The sequence below is a fragment of the Pollachius pollachius genome (assembly GCF_949987615.1).
Source record: "Pollachius pollachius genome assembly, chromosome: 4".
NCBI classification, from domain to species: domain Eukaryota; kingdom Metazoa; phylum Chordata; class Actinopteri; order Gadiformes; family Gadidae; genus Pollachius; species Pollachius pollachius.
In genome coordinates this window covers 7,519,333-7,536,781 of record NC_136937.1, presented here as the reverse complement: position 1 = coordinate 7,536,781, position 17,449 = coordinate 7,519,333, and the positions used below count along the sequence as shown (strand labels likewise).

The following is a 17,449-nucleotide window of genomic DNA, read 5'->3' as shown; positions in this document are numbered from 1 at the left end:
CCGATGAGGTATAAATTGCTTCTCCATAATAAGACTATCACTATTTGGCCCAGAGGACCAAAAATAAGTTTGAGGTGGAAACTCAAGTTTTTCTAAGTCAAATGACAGAGTTGTATATGTTGAATGTATTGAAGAGAGCATGCTGTAAGAGATTACAAAAGTCCCTTGTGATTCTGTGTTCAACAAAACACAAGGATGAACAGTGGGAGAAAGAGAGGAGAGAGAGAGAGAGAGAGAGAGAGAGAGAGAGAGAGAGAGAGAGAGAACATTCGCACATCTGGATTCTGGAAAACGCCTATGGTTTCTTGTTTCGCTCCACCATTCAGGAAGACTTTTTTTTGGTGGAAACCTGAAACATGAGGTGCAGGCCTACTGTCTGTCTCCTTGCTACATGCGAGATAAGAGTTTGGGTTTGGGAGCTATATGCTACAGTGCAGAACAGTGACGACAGACCTCAACAGCAGCCCAGGACTGGCTGAGCTAGAACTGCTCTGTCCGGGAGGAATGGTGAAATGTCCAGACACAGCTTTTGTGAGCTGGCAAAACACACACTCTCCCTCTCTCCCTCTCTCTCTCTCTCTCTCTCTCTCTCTCTCTCACACACACACACACACACACACACACACACACACACACACACACACACACACACACACACACACACTCGAGTCTCAGGCTTCAGCAGCTGTGTATATTTGTCTGCATATATGTGATGGGGGAGGGGTGGTTAAGGTATAGGGCCAGGGCGGTCTTTATGTGTGCGTGTGTGTGTGTGTGTGTGTGTGTGTGTGTGTGTATGCGTGTGTGTGTGTGTGTGTGTATGTGTGTGTGTGCATGAGGGGTTTGGAAGACAGTCCAAGAGGGAGAAAAAAAGACGAATCTTGTATTCTCCTAAATTTGACAACTGGAGGGAGTTGGCTCTTATAAAATGAGGGAAGCAGACGCTGGGAATTCCACAGGCTAGCGTAAAAGAACCGGCCGGGCGAGAGGGATTTAACAGCCTTTGGGCCTGTCCTTGAGTGAGCGAGTGTGAACAGTAACCGTTTAAGTGTGTTTATGTGTACACCGTGGAGAATCAGATGTGTGCTCTATGTGTTTCTGTGCTCCATGTGGACACGCCGGGTTTCAAGGCCTCATTGTTTCCCGCCTTCCATCCGGAGGAGCTTTGTTTAACCTTTAATATTCCTTAATAAGGTAGGCTCGGGGAAAATAAGTGGGGAGTATGGTGGAACGTTTAGAAATTTGAGCAGGCCTTGGGGGGTGTATAGGGGTTGTGTGTCCAAATGCATCATGGGGGTTTCCGCCTGGCGATACTCCTCCATTTTGAGAGGACTCAAGAGAGTGGGAGTACTGTAAAGTCCTATATAAACTTAAATATACTACATGAACACTTGCTTTACCACACATCACATGTGAAAGCATTACTACCAACACAACAACTAACATTTGAATGCTCCTCTTCAAAAAATGTCATTGAGTTGTGACCTAACAATGTACAAGGCCTAGATATAAAGACTGTGAATGCTTAAAACATTTGGTACCATTTTCTTTTCCGTATTGTTTTAAAGCATATTTTTATGATCGGATGTTGATGGTAACATCTTATCTAAAGAAGATAGAGTTGTCGGTCTGTTGGAGGGCAGCCAGCTAGTGATACTGCAACTAGTAGACAGTGTACTAGTGTCAAACAGAACCTAATGGGTCTTTCCTATTTCATTATTAGGTATTCACAGTGTGTCTGTGGATACCTAATGTTATTGTATGCAGTATATAGTAATGCATCGCCATATGTATGCGCTTTATTTGCTCTCTCCTTATGCTTTGTTAAAAATGCGTGAGACATGTTGGGATTTTACATACAATGACCTGGTTATTGCACATCACCATGAAACGTCTTTACTATTATTCCTATTAACTGGTTTAGCAGAACCATTTATCAACAGTGACAAAAGGTCAGATATATTTAAAGAGCTGAAAGCTACATTGCACAATGGGGCTCGAAACCCGTAACCTTTTATCTAGGAGTCCATCAGTGTATTAGTCAATTCTTCTTTAATAAGAACCATGTTTTTCGCAGTGACATTGAAATGCTCATCAGGTATATATTTTTTAAAGCACATTGAAATATACCATGTGGTAAAACATACTTTGGCACATTACACAACGTTCTGATGGAGCGCATGGATCACAAATCAGTGTTTATCACAACAAACTATCAGTACTTGTAGTTTTTTACGCTTTGTGAATATTTGAACGTTGTATGATACAATTATACTCCTGTTGGATAGTGCACAATACATTAAAACAATTTGACAGACTGCTGATGTGAATGAATGCTTGTTTAAAGTACATACATGGACCCTAATGTAATTAGGGTACTTCGTTATTGGTAAATTGGCCATTACAACATATGGCAGCCTCGTGTATGTTGTGGTTTTAATTTGATCAACCTCAGATTGTAGCCCTGCTACAAACACACACAAGGGCACGCTTTGTAGAGGCGCTTAAGATTCCACTTAAAATAGTCTTCATTACCATTAGGTGAGAGGTAATTATGGTTATGATCTATGTTAGGGATGCTTATGCTGCTAATAAGGAAGTCCGACCTCATTCTGTTCGACCTTAATGTGAACCCTGCCTCTGCCTGCACACATCCAAGGATCTTTTCTGGGAGAATTTGATTAGTGGGGAACTACACATCGTAATACTTTTACTGGCAATAGCTCAACTACTACTTTAGGGGGATTTTAGTTTTATACAGTAGGCCTATCCGCGTTTGAGTGTCAGTTATCATTAATTAGGAGATTATTTCATGTTGCACTTGAGAAATATACTTTACAGATCATTCACATGTATAGAATATGTATATAAATTATGTTTATCCAAAGCGACTTACATGTGTTAATACACACATTGTCTCACCGACGGCAGAGTCAACCATGCAAGGCGACAGCCAGCTCGTCAGGAGCAGTGAGGGTTAATTGTTTCGCTCAGGGACACATCGACACTCAGCTAGGAGGAGCTGGGGATCGAACTAGCAACCTTTTGGTTACAAGACAACTGCTCTACCTCCTGAGCTGAGCCGACCTATAGATGTATGAATATAGGCCAACTCAAAATTACCAAATAGAATAGGATTGTGAGGATTAAATTGATACTAATGGTGGTCTTAAGAGAGTTCGACACATACACACACACACACACATACACACACACAAACACACACACACACACACACACACACACACACACATACACAGACCTACTACAGTCCTTCAACCTAATTATTTAATTGTTTTGATATTTAGTTTGAATACAAGCCAAGGTAGTTACAATATTTGAGTTCAGATATCTGTGTTCAACCAACGGGCATAGGCCCCAATTCTAAATGATTGAAAGGGGAGAAACGTGGTTTTCATACTTTGGGAAGAATGTGGTCCATCTTGTTCTTGCCATCTGCCCTTACGGGTTCACCAGAGAGAGAGAGAGAGAGAGAGAGAGAGAGAGAGAGAGAGAGAGAGAGAGAGAGAGAGAGAGAGAGAGAGAGAGAGAAAAAAAACTAACAAGCCTATCACAATAAACTCTTGAGGCAAAGACTGCCTTCATTGTGTTGCTTCCTTGAAATTAGCATTGCTTCATTTTAGCGACGGCTTGCCTGAATTACTATTTCACATCACTTTTCACATCACTTTTTTTTTTACAATCTGTGCTTTGGCCACTCCCAAGATAGATCCTACTTTTTTAGTTGAACTTCTTATTCAGGGTTTTTTGTTCACACGGAGGAATGGTAATAGTACATAGTACAGACTCGGTTATTCGGTTGGAAGTGTTAATAGGAGTTGAAAAGGAGAAGGTGAAACATCATGGCAGCTAATCTGAGTAAGAATGGGGTTACTCTAATGGCCGCGTATAAGGACGTAGTGGATGGAAGGTCACAAGCAAACTGGTGAGAGAGCCATTAATGTTCTGACACTGTTGCTATTTTATTCTTTTTATCTCACAGGTACACACTTAGCACTTGACATGCATACATATAAAGATACATCCATACATTCATAGATACATATATACATACATTCATAAATACATACATACATACATATATAGATACATATACATACAATCATACATACAGACACACACACACATACACATGTTTGCTGATTTTTGGCATTGATTATGATTTCTGGGGAAACTACATTTTCACCTCTGCCAGACTAATGCAATATTAGTACATTTATGAGTATATTTATAATAATTAACGTGTTTTTATACATCAGGGCTGTGTTTACATATGAAGGTGACAGCAGCATCGTTCGCCTTGCAGGGAAAGGAGGTAAGACCTAATCACATGATCCAGAATATTGATGACTGTTTATCAGTTCTAGTGAAAGGCTGAGAGAACTGTTTGTGTGTGCGTGTGCGTGTTTTCTTGTCTTCCTGTTTCGGTGTGTTACGGGGCTTTCTTGTTTCTCTATTTGTATGTTCCTTTCTCTTATCCTGTGTGTGTTTGTGGTGTGTTTGTTTGTTTCTCTGTGCGTCTGTGCTCCTGGTTCTGCGTGTGTGCGTGTATTTGTGTGTGTGTGAGTGTGTGTGTGTGTGTGTGTGTGTGTGTGTGTGTGTGTGTGTGTGTGTAGAAGGGGGGTTGGAGGAGATGGTGGAAGAGCTGAGCAGTGGGAAAGTGATGTATGCGTTCTGCTGCGTTAAGGATCCCAACTCTGGACTCCCCAAATATGTTCTCATCAACTGGGTGAGAATAACATAGAACACAAACACACACACACACGCACACAAACACACATTCATAAAGTAGTGTCAATTATGCAAAACAATAATCCAGCTTGTCACGAGAACCCGCTGAATAAAGTGTGTGTATGTGTGTCTCTGTGTGTCTGAGTGTGTGTGTCTGTGTGTCTGTGTTTCTGTGTATGTGTACCAGACAGGTGACGGCGTGAAGGATTTTCGTAAGGGTGTATACGCAAACCATGTTACCTCCATGGCCAGCTTCCTCAAGGTGAGTCTGTTTTACCTTTACTTCTGTCGTTCAGCAGACACTGAATGACTAGAGGAGAACCAGTGCTTTGGATCTGCTCTAGTCATTCAGGTGACACTTCACCAAAGCAAACACACTCTGATTGTATTCAGACATATCATCATTTTGGAGGAGCTAGGGTTATGCAGGCATCTTGCTCAAGAGTGCCTGGTTACGGACATTTGGGTATGAACCCCAGTACCTTTTTGCTGGGAATTAAACACCCTAGCAGTACACTATCCTGTCTGTCAATGTATATATATATATATATATAATGATTTAACGATCCTTCAGTGATAAGTGGGCTAATGACATTGTGGATCAGCCCATTGATGACATTGTTTCTATGATGACAGGGGGCTCATGTGACCGTCAACGCCCGTGCGGAGGAGGACGTCGAACCAGCAACCATCTTGGCCAAAGTGGCCAAAGCATCAGGGGTCAACTTTAACTTCCCCATGAAAACCACAGAACATAGTCATGAACCAAGTGGACCTGTGGTAAACACACACATATAGTGAATTCACACGCATTAGACATGTACGCAAACACCATCTCAAACAGACTATAATAACAAAGGATGTCTTGTTCTTACGGCAGGGTTCTGTATACAAGAAGACCAACGCCAAAGATGAGATTCAGAGCACTGCCAAAGAACGTTTCTGGGGCCAAACTCAGGTTTTATTGGTTTTATTCAAAGTAAAGATTCTAAAGTATCTCTCACTCTCTCTCTTTGCTCTCTAAATCCTATGCAAAACCATGTACTCGGATGCAGAGAGACGAGAAGGTGCCTCCCAAGGTGGCCGGTAAAAGAGTGGAGGAGGAGACGTGGAGGGTGGAGCGAGAGAAGAGAGAAAGGGAGGAGAGACAAGCGAGGGAAAGAGAAAAAAGAGAGAAAGAAAAGAGCCCTTCGATTATTTGGAATAGGTATATGTTCTCCAGCACGCACGCACAAACGCACACACACACACACACACACACACACACACACACACACACACACACACACACACACACACACACACAGAAATAACCCACCTTATCTGTCTCTTACAGGAGTTTTCAGAAGATATTAGAGATGGAAAAAGGAAAGATGGAGCAACAGAATACGGTAAGAAGAGGTAGAATTGTGTGTGAAAGTGTGAAAACACACACACACACACACACACACCCTACATAATGTCACGATTGGCACATTACATTTGTATATTAATGCTCTGTTCCTGATGTGGTTGAAATCCTCAAAAATCCTCTCTGTTCAATTAATTTACCTAAAAAAAACCCTACATTACTAAAATGGCACATTACGTCAGATTTTATTAAGCTGTGTTATGTTGTAGCAGGTTTCTGTTTACAAGAAAATCAACGCCAGAGATGAGATTCAGAAAACTAACAAAGATCACTTCTGGGCTCAAACTCAGGTCTTTATTCTGTTTCAAATGCATCTTAAAATACTAAGTCCCCCAAATGATTTGTTTCATTGCATGTTTAATTTATCCATTTATATAACTTTACTAACTATTATCTAATATCACCAATTTATTTAGATTAATACAAAAATCGAAATATAAAAATCTTTTCAGAAGGAGGAGGAAGAACGTAGGAAGGGGTCGAGTAAGAGGGTGGAGGACGAGAAGCAGAGGTTGGAGCGAGAGAAGAGAGCACTAGAAGAGAGACAAGCTAAAGGAGGAGGAAAAGGAGACAATGAAAAGAAGGCCTCCATTATTCAGAATAGGTTTGTGGTGACTGACACCCATCCCCCCCCCCCCCCCCCCAAACACACACACACGCACGCATGCACACACACACACACACACACACACACACACACACACACACACACACGCACACACACACACACACATACCCACACATACAGAAGTGTTTTAATGCTTTTATTTTTATCCCATACAGGAGTTTTCAGATGATACTAGAAATAGAAAAAAGAGATAAAGAGCAACATAAAATGGTAAGATAGAAAAAACGAATAAGTCATGGGTTATGTTATTGTTCAATCACATTTTGTTAAATTATGGTATGTTAGGTAACCTTATATGATGCTATCCAATATTTAGTTATATCAGGTTCCCTCTTACAAGAAAATCAACGCCAGAGATGAGATTCAGAAGACTGACAAAGATCACTTCTGGGCCCAAACTCAGGTCTTTACCCTTTTTCAAATCTATTTAAAAAAGACACAATTTCACACAAAATCCTGAACAAATATGAACCAACTCTACCTGCTAATTTATATTCCATCGTTACTTTTTCTAATTGTTGCATCTTATAATGCCCTGTTCTGCAGAAGGCGGAGGAGGAACGGAGGAAGGAATCCAGTAAGCGGGTGGAGGAGGAGAAGCAGAGGTTGGAGCGAGAGAAGAGAGCACTAGAAGAGAGACAAGCCAAAGAAAGAGAAAAAAGAGACAAAGAAAATAGGGCCTTGATTGTTCAGAATAGGTATATGTTGTCTCACACACACACACACACACACATGAAAGGTTCTTTAACCCTTCTGTATCTTCAGTTTTCAGAAGAGACAAGAAATGGAAAGAATTGATAAAACGCAAAAGAAGACCCACACAAAGGTACGATCCTATTAAGTGCATGAAGGTTTTTTCCTCGTTATTGTACAACTCACCTATTAACCCTGTGTGCGTTTCAGTACGAGGAACTGAGGCCACACAAAACCTACCAGAACAATGGGATCCAGACTGCCAAATCAGTACAGAAAGCCAACGTAAGTTTAAATAAGTGTCCCAACCCTCACATGTCCTTGGCCTACTATTATCACAAATCCGACTTTAGATGAATACACTTAAATCTGATGGAAGAAAATATCAAATCTGGGCAAGGGGGGTGTTTCCCTTTCTTCTCTTGTTTCATAATTGTTTCGACCTTCATAGGCCTGCTGGATCCAAGATGATTCACATACTTACGTTGAGCTTGCATCGTCTCCTACCTCAAACTAAGCTCTCCTTAATACAACTGCCCACAGGAAGCCAAATTGTTGATATCCCAGAGGTCCTTTAACCCAAGAGACGTGTTTAAGCAGCAAAACCAGCAGAGTCCCGTTGTCAACAACGGACCACCCCTCACTCAACAACCAGGTATGACCGACAACTACGCAGGCCCCCTGTTTTCTCTCCAGGTTTTTGGTTCACTGGCCAGCATAAGCCATTTCAAAATCGACTAGTGACATCACAAGAAGAGCGCACCAACACAGATGGATGTAGACGGATCAGCCTACCAGCCTACCCAGTGGACTGAACCAACTGGTAGAGGACACTCCCACTTGTGACGTCACTCTGGGGAATCCTTTTGCCAATCAAGATCAGGCCTGGTGGTGAAACAGGGGCCCTTTAAACCCCGTCTATGACACAGGACACAGCAATCATTTCATGTGCTCTCATATTGTCCAGGGAAACTGCGCAGCCCGTTTCTCTCCCAGAACTCAAGCGAAGGCGGAGCCTGGGGCCCTGAACCGAAGCGTCGTCTCTCGCCCTCCCCTGCTCCGGTGGTACGCCCTAGCTCGTCCTCGTCGTCGACCATCTCAGTGGGCCGTGAAGCGATCGCCGCCTCGCCCGTTAGATCGGACCCACCCATGGAGTCTCCCTCCAGTGCACTCTACGAGAATGACTTCCCACCTGTTCAGCCCACAGGTCAGATACATACCCAGATACTAATAATAATAACTAATGGTGACCCGCTGTGGAGCTCCAGCATATCCCAGTGGAGATACATCTGGTGTTTACTCAGCAACAAGACAAAGTATTGTTGACGTGGGGCTAACATGTCTTTTTCTTCCCCCTCTCTCTGTCTTTGTTACTTTGCTCCTTCTCTAACCTTTCCTCCCTCTCTCTCTCTCTCTCTCTCTCTCTCTCTCTCTCTCTCTCTCCCTCTCTCTCTCTCTCCCTCCTACAGACAATGCTTCATCAGAGGACGAATGGTCAGATGAATTTGAAGACGACGATGACTACGATGAGCCTGAGGGAGATTGTAAGACGCTCAAACAAAAAGCATGTGGTCATTTTTTGTGAAGTCAACTGCTAATTATTTATCTTTGGTTTCATTTGTTTTTCTCATCGTGTCACCACTGGATCAGACGAGAAAGAAGAGCCGTTGTATGAGGACCTGTACGAAGAGGTTCCAAACGTGGGTTCACACGCCTGTCTCCGTTTTCCCCAGTCTCTCAACATGTGTTCATACTAACCAGAAACCCCCATGCAGTCATAGTCACAAAAAGCCATTTTCATCCCCCCAGATGTATGATTGATAGATACAATCATCAGCCTATGAATTGTACTCGCCACTGTGCTGATCTATCCATCACACATCATCTGAGAGGATACTACTCTCCAGAATACATTTCTGAGGTTAAATCCTGAGGTTAAAGTCTTGAGGTTAACCCTTGATAATGAATAGAACACCTTTTCACATTTCAGTTGACGGTTGTAGACCAAACGCTAAAGGCGAGAGCTCTTTACGACTACCAAGCTGGTAAGATACAGCAATTACAAGACAATTAATGCAACAATTTATAAAAATGTCGTCCACCAAATTACATAAAATCATCTCAATTTGTTTTTCAGTGGATGACACAGAAATCACCTTTAACCTCCATGACCTCATCACCGGGATCGAGAAGGTGGACAGGGGATGGTGGAGAGGATACGCTCCTAATGGACATTATGGGCTGTTCCCCGCTAACTACGTGGAGCTTCTCTAGCAGGCACCTGGCCAATGTAATGCTCATGTCTCTCGTCTGTTAAAGTCTGCTTTAAATTAATTACAATGCAGCTGTTGGCAACATCTGAGGATCTCAAGTTATCTAGAAAATAATCCAATATTTTAATTATTATTATTAGGTTCTGAGTTTGAGCCCCAATGTTTACCTGCATGAAGCCTAACCACATGTCTCTGAAATAGTGAAATACAATGGATTGGTTCTATTTTTAATTTGTGAAGAGTATAGGATGTATTGGCTTCCTGAGTAGTTAATAGTATTGGCCCTCTTATAAGGCTGCTACCCTACTAACCTACTCTGGCTGAACAACCCTGTCTGAAAGACGACTGCATGACCCCAATTTATTTTCATGGTCTACGTATAACCCTTTCTTATCATTCAAAATAAGTTATTGACCCATGAGTATCTGAAGAGTATGAGCCTAATTGTACTATTGCAGTAACAACAATTTTGAAATTAAATGATTGATGACTATTTTTGTCACACAACAAATTACTTTTCGTTTTGAATCCAAATAATACTTGTTTACTATTGCTGTCCTGATACTTCGAATAGTTGTTCCAGCTTTCTGAGCGCCAGTATAATCGTCACACGCTGACGCGCACGTACACCACCGCCTACGTCAAAATAAAGCGACGGCGGCTTAAAGTTGTCAAAAAGAAGGGGCAAGATGTCTGCAAGGTTACTGCTCCGTTCTGCCTTTCGGGCAACCACCACATTCCGGGCTGCCATGGCCCCTTCGATGTCTCGTACCATGGCGGCTGGAGGTGAGCTCGGCGCTCAGATCCAGAAACGAGAGGGGTTTGGGTCACAGAGGTAGTTCTGTTACAGGGACGGAGACACTGCGGAAGGCGGAAGGGCTACAGCCTCCTATACCAAATGTGCCCGTTTTAATATTATGTGTAAATAAACCATAGGTAAAGACTAAAAGTTACTATTTACATATATAACCAGGGTGCGATTTGCCGGTGGGGATGGTGGGGATTATCCCCCCCTCTGGTTTACACGTCCTACCCTCTGCTGAATTATGTTTATCCTCGGTGGGGATAAAAATTATCCCCCCCACCCAAAGTATTTTCACCATTACATCGTAATAATTAACAACCAAAATACACAGGGTCCGTCTTCATTTTGAAACATTTTAAAATGTTTCTCAAAATTATCCCCCCCTCTGGTTTTTTCACAAATCGCACCCTGTATATAACCTATATTACAGTTGTCTCTCCCAGATGCTTACTCTTGCCACCTCGAAGCTAAACCATTCCTGTGTAGGTGACCGTGTGGTTCACTTTTACCAGACATGACCGACAAACTGACTTATGATCATATCAATTCGGTGGCTGACTCAATGCACAATTGGCTACACGGCAGGGGAAATTCCGATGACGCTACCAAAAAGTCTGCTTAAATGATTGTGAGGGTTATTCAAGCACAAAGTCACATTCTATTTACAGCATTTGAATGTTACAAACCGCACACACACATGTATAAACTGCAAAGGAGTTGATTCTGATCAATGTAAATGTATGTATGCTTTAAATAACAGAAGATGAGGTCGCACCTTTTAATCTCACTAAGAGACTTGATCTGACACCAAAACGTTTTTGAAGTGGAGTGCTTGGGCAATGGTTGAGCAATGATTGAAGCTGATCAAGGTTTCCACATCAATTGTTTCCACTTGTCTGTGATCAGGTATTCCCACCGATGAGGAGCAAGCCACTGGTCTGGAGAAGGTCATCATGACCGCCGCAAAGACTGGAGCGGTGAGAGACTATTAAAAAATATTAGAATCATTGTCTAGGAAACATTATCCACATCTATACCATTATCTGTTGAAAGTCAAAACTCAATCTCGCCAGCATTATTTGGGAGAATCATAAACCAATACAGTACAAATGATATCCTTATGGATATGGCAAATATACTGTATATGCAAGGACATGAAATCAAAGACTTCTTCAATAACGTGTCCTAATATTAAGGAGCTCATATTGTTGGGATAAGTGCTTCATTCTAACGTCTACCCTCTCAGGACCCCTACAATCTGATGCGGCCGAAGGAGTACGCTGGCTCCAAGGCGGACCCTCACATGGTGCCCTCCATCACAGACAAGAGGATCGTGGGCTGCGTCTGTACGTCAATGACATAATCCTAACGTTCATACTGCTGTCTCTGAGGTTAATGGTTAGCCTCTGTGTTTCTGCACATAATGCATATAAAACAAGTCTGATATTTTCCCCTGAAAACTGAAAACAGTTTATTGCGCTTGCCTCTTCAAGTAGGATCAGGAAGGCTGACCGGCAAAGCGACCAAACTAGATTATGTTAACGTTTTTGTGATATCCTCCACAAAACATAATTCATCTTTATTCTGACTGAGCAAAACACATTGGTCACACTGACATCTGGCCCTTCTTGAAACGGTGTCATGTTGTGGAAGGAAGCAATGCCTCGATGTAATGTAATCGCCCCGGTCTCCTCCGCCTCTCCCCGCAGGTGAAGAGGACAACACGGCCGTGGTGTGGTTCTGGCTCCACCAGGGGGAGCCCCAGCGCTGCCCATCCTGCGGGGCCCACTACCAGCTGGTGGCCCACGAGCTGCCCCACTAACTTACACCACCACACCCGTCTCCTCAGCCCCCTCTTTTGCATAGAGCTGTTTGTACTCCTGTTATGTCCTTGATTATTCCAGATGTTGTCAGAGCGAAGCTAAGAGGGACTTGACAATGAGGTCATGGATCTTGAAGTGGTCTGTGGGACTTGATTTTACTTTTTAACCTCATCTGCTTTCGCATAGGGACGCAGTGTTGTATTTCAAATATTTCCATTGAATTGCAGTTTACATAGTCGTGTACTGTACCATCTTGCTCTGGGTCCATTTGCTATTATTGAACCAATAAAGACTTGAATTCTGTTTTGTTTTTATCCAAACAATTGAAACATTTGAATATAACTTCAGTATAACTTCATGCAATTCCATGTATTTTGATAACTCATGAAGAGGGTTAGAAACTTTGTTCTGAATCCTGTTTCATAACAATTTGGAGATACCTTACAATGCTCCCCATTTCAGCGTAGGTAAAAAAAAGAATACATTTTAAGGTGGTAAAAAATAATCAATACAAAGGATGAAATCCATACTCTTATAAAGGCCTTCTGATTGAGCGTGCACTCACCGGTCTGAGGAGCTGGTCGGTCTCAGCTCAAGCAAGTCTCCGCCGGGGCCGGGACCCCCACATGACCCACCTCCTGCTGTACATGCATTAACACGGCAACCCCTCGACAATCTCTTCCTCCAAATTCCGTTTGCTAGCACACCAGAAGTAAATCTTCTGGAGGAATTCCAAACTTTAACTAAGCCAACTATAAAGTTTTGCTATGTTTAGAATTTCCTTATCTTACCCTTCTGCATCCGCTAGACTAGACGTAGACTCCACCATAGAACACAAACCGTAGCCTTCCAGGAGAAACGTTAAAGGTCAACCTGTCACAAGATGGCATTTCCATACTTACGATTTAACCATGTGAGATTTTAAAATCAAGTACCTTTCTGGAAATTAGACCATCTTGGCTCTAGTTGTGTGGTGGACCAATAAAAACATAAGCCAAATAACAATGTTAAAAGGTCAGTATCTTTGATGTGAATATGTTTCCTGAATCAAGTTCCTTTGACGTAAAAAAACCTGGCCAAAAATCACTACAGCTTTGTTGAATGATTAATTTGATAGCCATTTGAATAGAACAAAGACCAAAACAGACTCATGTAGGAGTTCAAGACTTTATTGTTTCATTAAGCGCAATTGGACCAGGAGTTAAGATTGAACAGTACATGACAATGTAAACTGCAACACAATGGAAGTCTGCAGAGAATAAAATTGTGTCCCAAGGTTTTGTAAAACACTAAAAGTTTAAACAAAGCAAAAAACAAAAAAAAACACAACAGATGAGGTTGAAAAGTTGATATACGTTCTGTGTTGGAACAAAACCCTGAGATCAGATCAGGCAAAGATAAAATCTTCCTTGGGAGTCGTTCCAACATCATCTGGAATATTTAAGAAGTGAACAATTACGTTAACATGGGTAATAATAGAGGTGTATGCGGGGACGGGTGTGGTGGTATAAGTTAGTGGGGCAGCTCGTGGGCCACCAGCTGGTAGTGGGCCCCGCAGGATGGGCAGCGCTGGGGCTCCCCCTGGTGGAGCCAGAACCACACCACGGCCGTGTTGTCCTCTTCACCTGCAGGGAGAGGCGGAGATCGGGTGAGGAGCAGAAACACATGGGCTGCATGGAGAACCTTTCAATCAGGTCCATTTGATATCAATAGCCCTTAATCAGTTAGTCTCCAAGGGCTCAACAATCCAAGTTAAGAAGCCATAAGAGGAACCACAGACAGAGGCTTTGTCCTATTTAAATACTATCTATTTTTGAGATCCTGGGTTCTAGCAGGTAAAAGACAGTTTGAATAACTAACTAACTCTAACCAATTGGTGCTAGCCTTTGTCTGTTTGCTAAATGAGTTGCGATTGTACATTGACATCTCAGGTAGGAATGTGTAGATTAAAAAAACTACTACATCTGTACTCAAGCCAGTGCCAGCTAATGCAAGGAGGAACCCAGCTCGATGAGGAGAACCGAGGAGTTGGGCGTCTTGCTTTGGCAAAAGATATTGTTGACATTTAATCACTTCCTTATTGTTTTGTTACCCAGGAGTATACCCTGTGACTTCTGGTATAATATACGCCTTCTCTATTTCCTGTAAAACTGGGCCCCTTTCAAAAAACAAATGGGTACACGATGCCGCCTGACAATAACCAAAGAGTTGACGTACAAACGCAGCCCACGATCCTCTTGTCTGTGATGGAGGGCACCATGTGAGGGTCCGCCTTGGAGCCAGCGTACTCCTTGGGCCGCATCAGATTGTAGGGGTCCTGAGAGGGTAGGCAGAGGTATAAGGAAAGACAGACAGACATGACAGGATTTGACATTGTATTTTGCACTTAAATATATCTTCCTATAAATGTGTTCATTGTGGTTTCCCAGTATCCTACTAGAAACAGAACTATGTTTTCCTGAATTCTTAGGCAGTCTTGTGCACGAAAAACCTCTTGGGACAAATATAACTATCAAAAATAGGCCACATCCATCAACGTGCAGTACAGATATGCAAACAGTCAATTTATGACTTGATGTTCACGACCATCAAAGAAACCCCATTTTACATAATGCTTCTTTAAAGTCCCAAATGTTAAATAAATGAAAGAACGAATTAGCCATCAAAGTTTTGCGTTACATCAGCAGCTTCTTCTACACCAGGGATCCACTGGAAACACATCATTGCTCACCATCAGCAGTGCATCAACTTGCCACTAAATGTCCTCCCCAAGGCACTATCCCCGATAACTAACATTTCATAACGTCAGACAGCAATCAAAGTACAAAGAATGATGTTGAATTCATGGGTGAAATCATTTATGGGTGCCGTTCCTCTGCCAGAAATAAAAGCGGGCTGGTTGGCCTCCCTTCGACACCGGCATCGTGTGCACAACAACGCTGTGGGAGTGCATCTCCTTCCATCGACAATTACAGCAACATTGCCCAGCAGAACGCAAACTCTGGAAAATGCCCATTAAAACGTGAAGCTTAATGGCTCCAGTGGAGGCGAGCCGTGACACCGGTTCCCAACACAGTGTGAGGGCAGCCTGAGCTGATAGCCTGGATCCAGAGTCTTGGAAGACTCTTAGGGGAATAACGGTCTCACCGCTCCCTCCTTGGCAGCAGTCATGATGACCTTCTCCAGACCAGTGGCTTGTTCCTCATCAGTGGGGATACCTGTTAATATATGAAATATATGAAGATTTAAATGCAGTATCCGATACGGATTAACCAAAATCCATGGTACGTGGTATGGCATGGTAGGTGTAGTCTGTTCCGTCTAAATACAACTGTCGTCATGCATGAGAACAGAGAATGCTTACTGTAGTGCTCAAGTCATTTCTGACAGTTTTAGATCTGATACACAAATAAGATGTGTCCATAGCATGAAATGGCATTTCTCATTATATTGAGAAGGCTGGGGTGAACATGTCTCAATCCTTCTGCCCCTGCCAGATATAAGACTAGGTGCCATGAATAGAGACCGCCGTGCCGTATGACAGGGGGGTGTTTCTTCAATGTGGTCAAATCCATTTAAAAGTGGGTCCATATTCAGAGCTAGCCAGCGCTCGTTTATTTTGATCTTGGAGACTCTTGGTGGAGCTAGGCCAACAAGGAGGCAATTGTATTCTATATACGATTACCTATACATCTATTCTGGTCTGTTATTATAGGAGACATTCGCATCGCCGTTTAAACATGAACACTAAATGGGATCGCTCATATGTAATGATTTACTCTGCGTCCCACGCTACCATGATCCTCATAATAACTTAATTCAACCTATCCATTCGTCCTGTAGTCAGCTATCGGTACCCTTCAAGAAGAGCACGGTACATGCGATTACGGTGACAGCTTAACCATATTATCAGGGATTCAATGTGACCCAAGTTAATGTATTTGTGGTTGAAATGATTGTCTTTGATATAGGCCCAATACAATCAGCCTTACTTCATCTCAATAAGGAACTCCTTCAGTCAATGGCAAGGCATGTCCTTGCCTGGCCTAAAACCGCATCCACTACGGTTAAACGTGTGAGATTTGAACCCCCAAAAAGCTTATATTGTATATAAGGCGTCCCCGTCTTACCTCCAGCGGCCATGCCCCGGGTGTGGGCGAGGGCCGGGCAGGCCCGGGACACCGTTGCGGCGCGGAGCGCGGAGCGGAGCAGTAACCTTGCAGCCATTTCTTCTTCTTGTTGTACGACAGGACTAGACTGTCGCGCAATGATGACGTATGTTCCGCTCTATCTCCCTGGTCGCTCATCCTAGAACGTAGAGCAACGTTTTAAGCCTTGGAATAATAAAAAAAAGGACATGAAAATATGAGAAAAGGCGTTTGAGTCAAACGATTAATTTACACAAAAAGTTTATTATTTTCTATAATGTACTTTCCAATTTCCTGGAACATACAGAAGAAAAGTTTACACAAAAGCCTGTAGTGAATGGGCAATCCACATGGTATCAGGTTTTTCACTAGATCTTTCCATATGATTTAAGATTCAAGAGGGTTCGAGCGTCTATGGTCCGTTCTGTCCACAGTGAAACATCTACCCAAATTGTTTATTATTTCGAGCCATATTAAAAAAACTCCACCGAGTTTTCAGTGGATTATTGTAATTTAAAGGGAGGCAATAAACAATTTATTGCGCGGATGTAAATGTTTTTTTCATAGCAGGAAAGTTAGATCAAGTCACGAGAAAGGCGACGATGACTTCATTCTGAGTGTGTAGTTAAAGAAAGTCTCTGAAGGCGTTTCAATTGTTTCAAACCTTGAACATCCTCAATGTACCAACAGAGGACGCTTGTCAGCCATATCAAGAGTCCTCCAAATCAATATCGCCCAACATCTTTAGCCTTGTAGGGGGCGTGAATTAATAATGCACATTACATGTTGTTTTATTATAATCAGTAATTGCACGTTCCTCTACCCAAAATGTGAGCGTTCATTATTTCAGTATTATTTTAGAAAGGCCCAACCGTGATTGGAATTGTACTGGTTATTAATTATATTCACATGGATA

At 42.5% G+C, this 17,449-nt stretch overlaps 3 protein-coding genes across 8 annotated transcripts; 2 read left to right on the top strand and 1 right to left on the bottom strand.

Moving 5' to 3' along the window:
- Positions 1-3,615: 3,615 nt before the first annotated feature.
- On the top strand, positions 3,616-10,250 carry LOC307075035 (drebrin-like protein). Of its 6 annotated transcripts, none has more exons than XM_079735534.1 (21): positions 3,616-3,946; positions 4,281-4,336; positions 4,638-4,750; positions 4,940-5,014; positions 5,389-5,532; positions 5,633-5,710; positions 5,808-5,959; positions 6,089-6,143; positions 6,376-6,453; positions 6,619-6,767; positions 6,947-7,001; positions 7,108-7,194; positions 7,338-7,489; positions 7,557-7,617; positions 7,695-7,769; positions 8,028-8,139; positions 8,452-8,691; positions 8,954-9,028; positions 9,135-9,184; positions 9,475-9,529; positions 9,622-10,250. In XM_079735534.1, the coding sequence occupies exons 1-21, from the start codon at positions 3,864-3,866 to the stop codon at positions 9,756-9,758; spliced, it is 2,082 nt and encodes a 693-aa protein (XP_079591660.1). In that variant the 5' UTR covers positions 3,616-3,863; the 3' UTR covers positions 9,759-10,250. The 6 variants fall into 6 exon arrangements, with proteins under 6 accessions (XP_079591660.1, XP_079591658.1, XP_079591659.1 ...); XM_079735532.1 differs by having other exon boundaries at positions 6,616-6,767; XM_079735533.1 differs by having other exon boundaries at positions 6,373-6,453.
- A 70-nt stretch (positions 10,251-10,320) lies between these two features.
- On the top strand, positions 10,321-12,688 carry LOC307075036 (cytochrome c oxidase subunit 5B, mitochondrial-like). Its single transcript, XM_079735537.1, has 4 exons — positions 10,321-10,543; positions 11,469-11,539; positions 11,809-11,908; positions 12,272-12,688. Exons 1-4 carry the CDS (start codon positions 10,447-10,449, stop codon positions 12,382-12,384), a joined length of 381 nt encoding a protein of 126 aa, XP_079591663.1. The 5' UTR covers positions 10,321-10,446; the 3' UTR covers positions 12,385-12,688.
- Positions 12,689-13,538: 850 nt separating this feature from the next.
- Positions 13,539-16,636, bottom strand: LOC307074889 (cytochrome c oxidase subunit 5B, mitochondrial-like). Its single transcript, XM_079735292.1, has 4 exons — positions 16,516-16,636; positions 15,533-15,603; positions 14,603-14,702; positions 13,539-14,010 (listed from the first exon to the last, which is right to left on the bottom strand). The coding sequence occupies exons 1-4, from the start codon at positions 16,610-16,612 to the stop codon at positions 13,898-13,900; spliced, it is 381 nt and encodes a 126-aa protein (XP_079591418.1). The 5' UTR covers positions 16,613-16,636; the 3' UTR covers positions 13,539-13,897.
- Between the last annotated feature and the right edge of the window lie 813 nt (positions 16,637-17,449).

Excerpts from the sequence above, each read along its gene's own strand:
- LOC307075035 (XM_079735531.1), top strand. The coding sequence starts at position 3,864 with ATGGCAGCTAATCTGAGTAAGAATGGGGTTACTCTAATGGCCGCGTAT. Across the intron at positions 7,195-7,337 it reads ACTTCTGGGCCCAAACTCAG|AAGGCGGAGGAGGAACGGAG; the intron begins GTCTTTACCCTT and ends CCTGTTCTGCAG. Across the intron at positions 7,618-7,694 it reads AAAAGAAGACCCACACAAAG|TACGAGGAACTGAGGCCACA; the intron begins GTACGATCCTAT and ends TGTGCGTTTCAG.
- LOC307075036 (XM_079735537.1), top strand. The coding sequence starts at position 10,447 with ATGTCTGCAAGGTTACTGCTCCGTTCTGCCTTTCGGGCAACCACCACA. Across the intron at positions 11,540-11,808 it reads CCGCCGCAAAGACTGGAGCG|GACCCCTACAATCTGATGCG; the intron begins GTGAGAGACTAT and ends CTACCCTCTCAG. Across the intron at positions 11,909-12,271 it reads GAGGATCGTGGGCTGCGTCT|GTGAAGAGGACAACACGGCC; the intron begins GTACGTCAATGA and ends CTCTCCCCGCAG.
- LOC307074889 (XM_079735292.1), bottom strand. The coding sequence starts at position 16,612 with ATGGCTGCAAGGTTACTGCTCCGCTCCGCGCTCCGCGCCGCAACGGTG. Across the intron at positions 15,604-16,515 it reads CCGGGGCATGGCCGCTGGAG|GTATCCCCACTGATGAGGAA; the intron begins GTAAGACGGGGA and ends ATATATTAACAG. Across the intron at positions 14,703-15,532 it reads CTGCTGCCAAGGAGGGAGCG|GACCCCTACAATCTGATGCG; the intron begins GTGAGACCGTTA and ends CTACCCTCTCAG.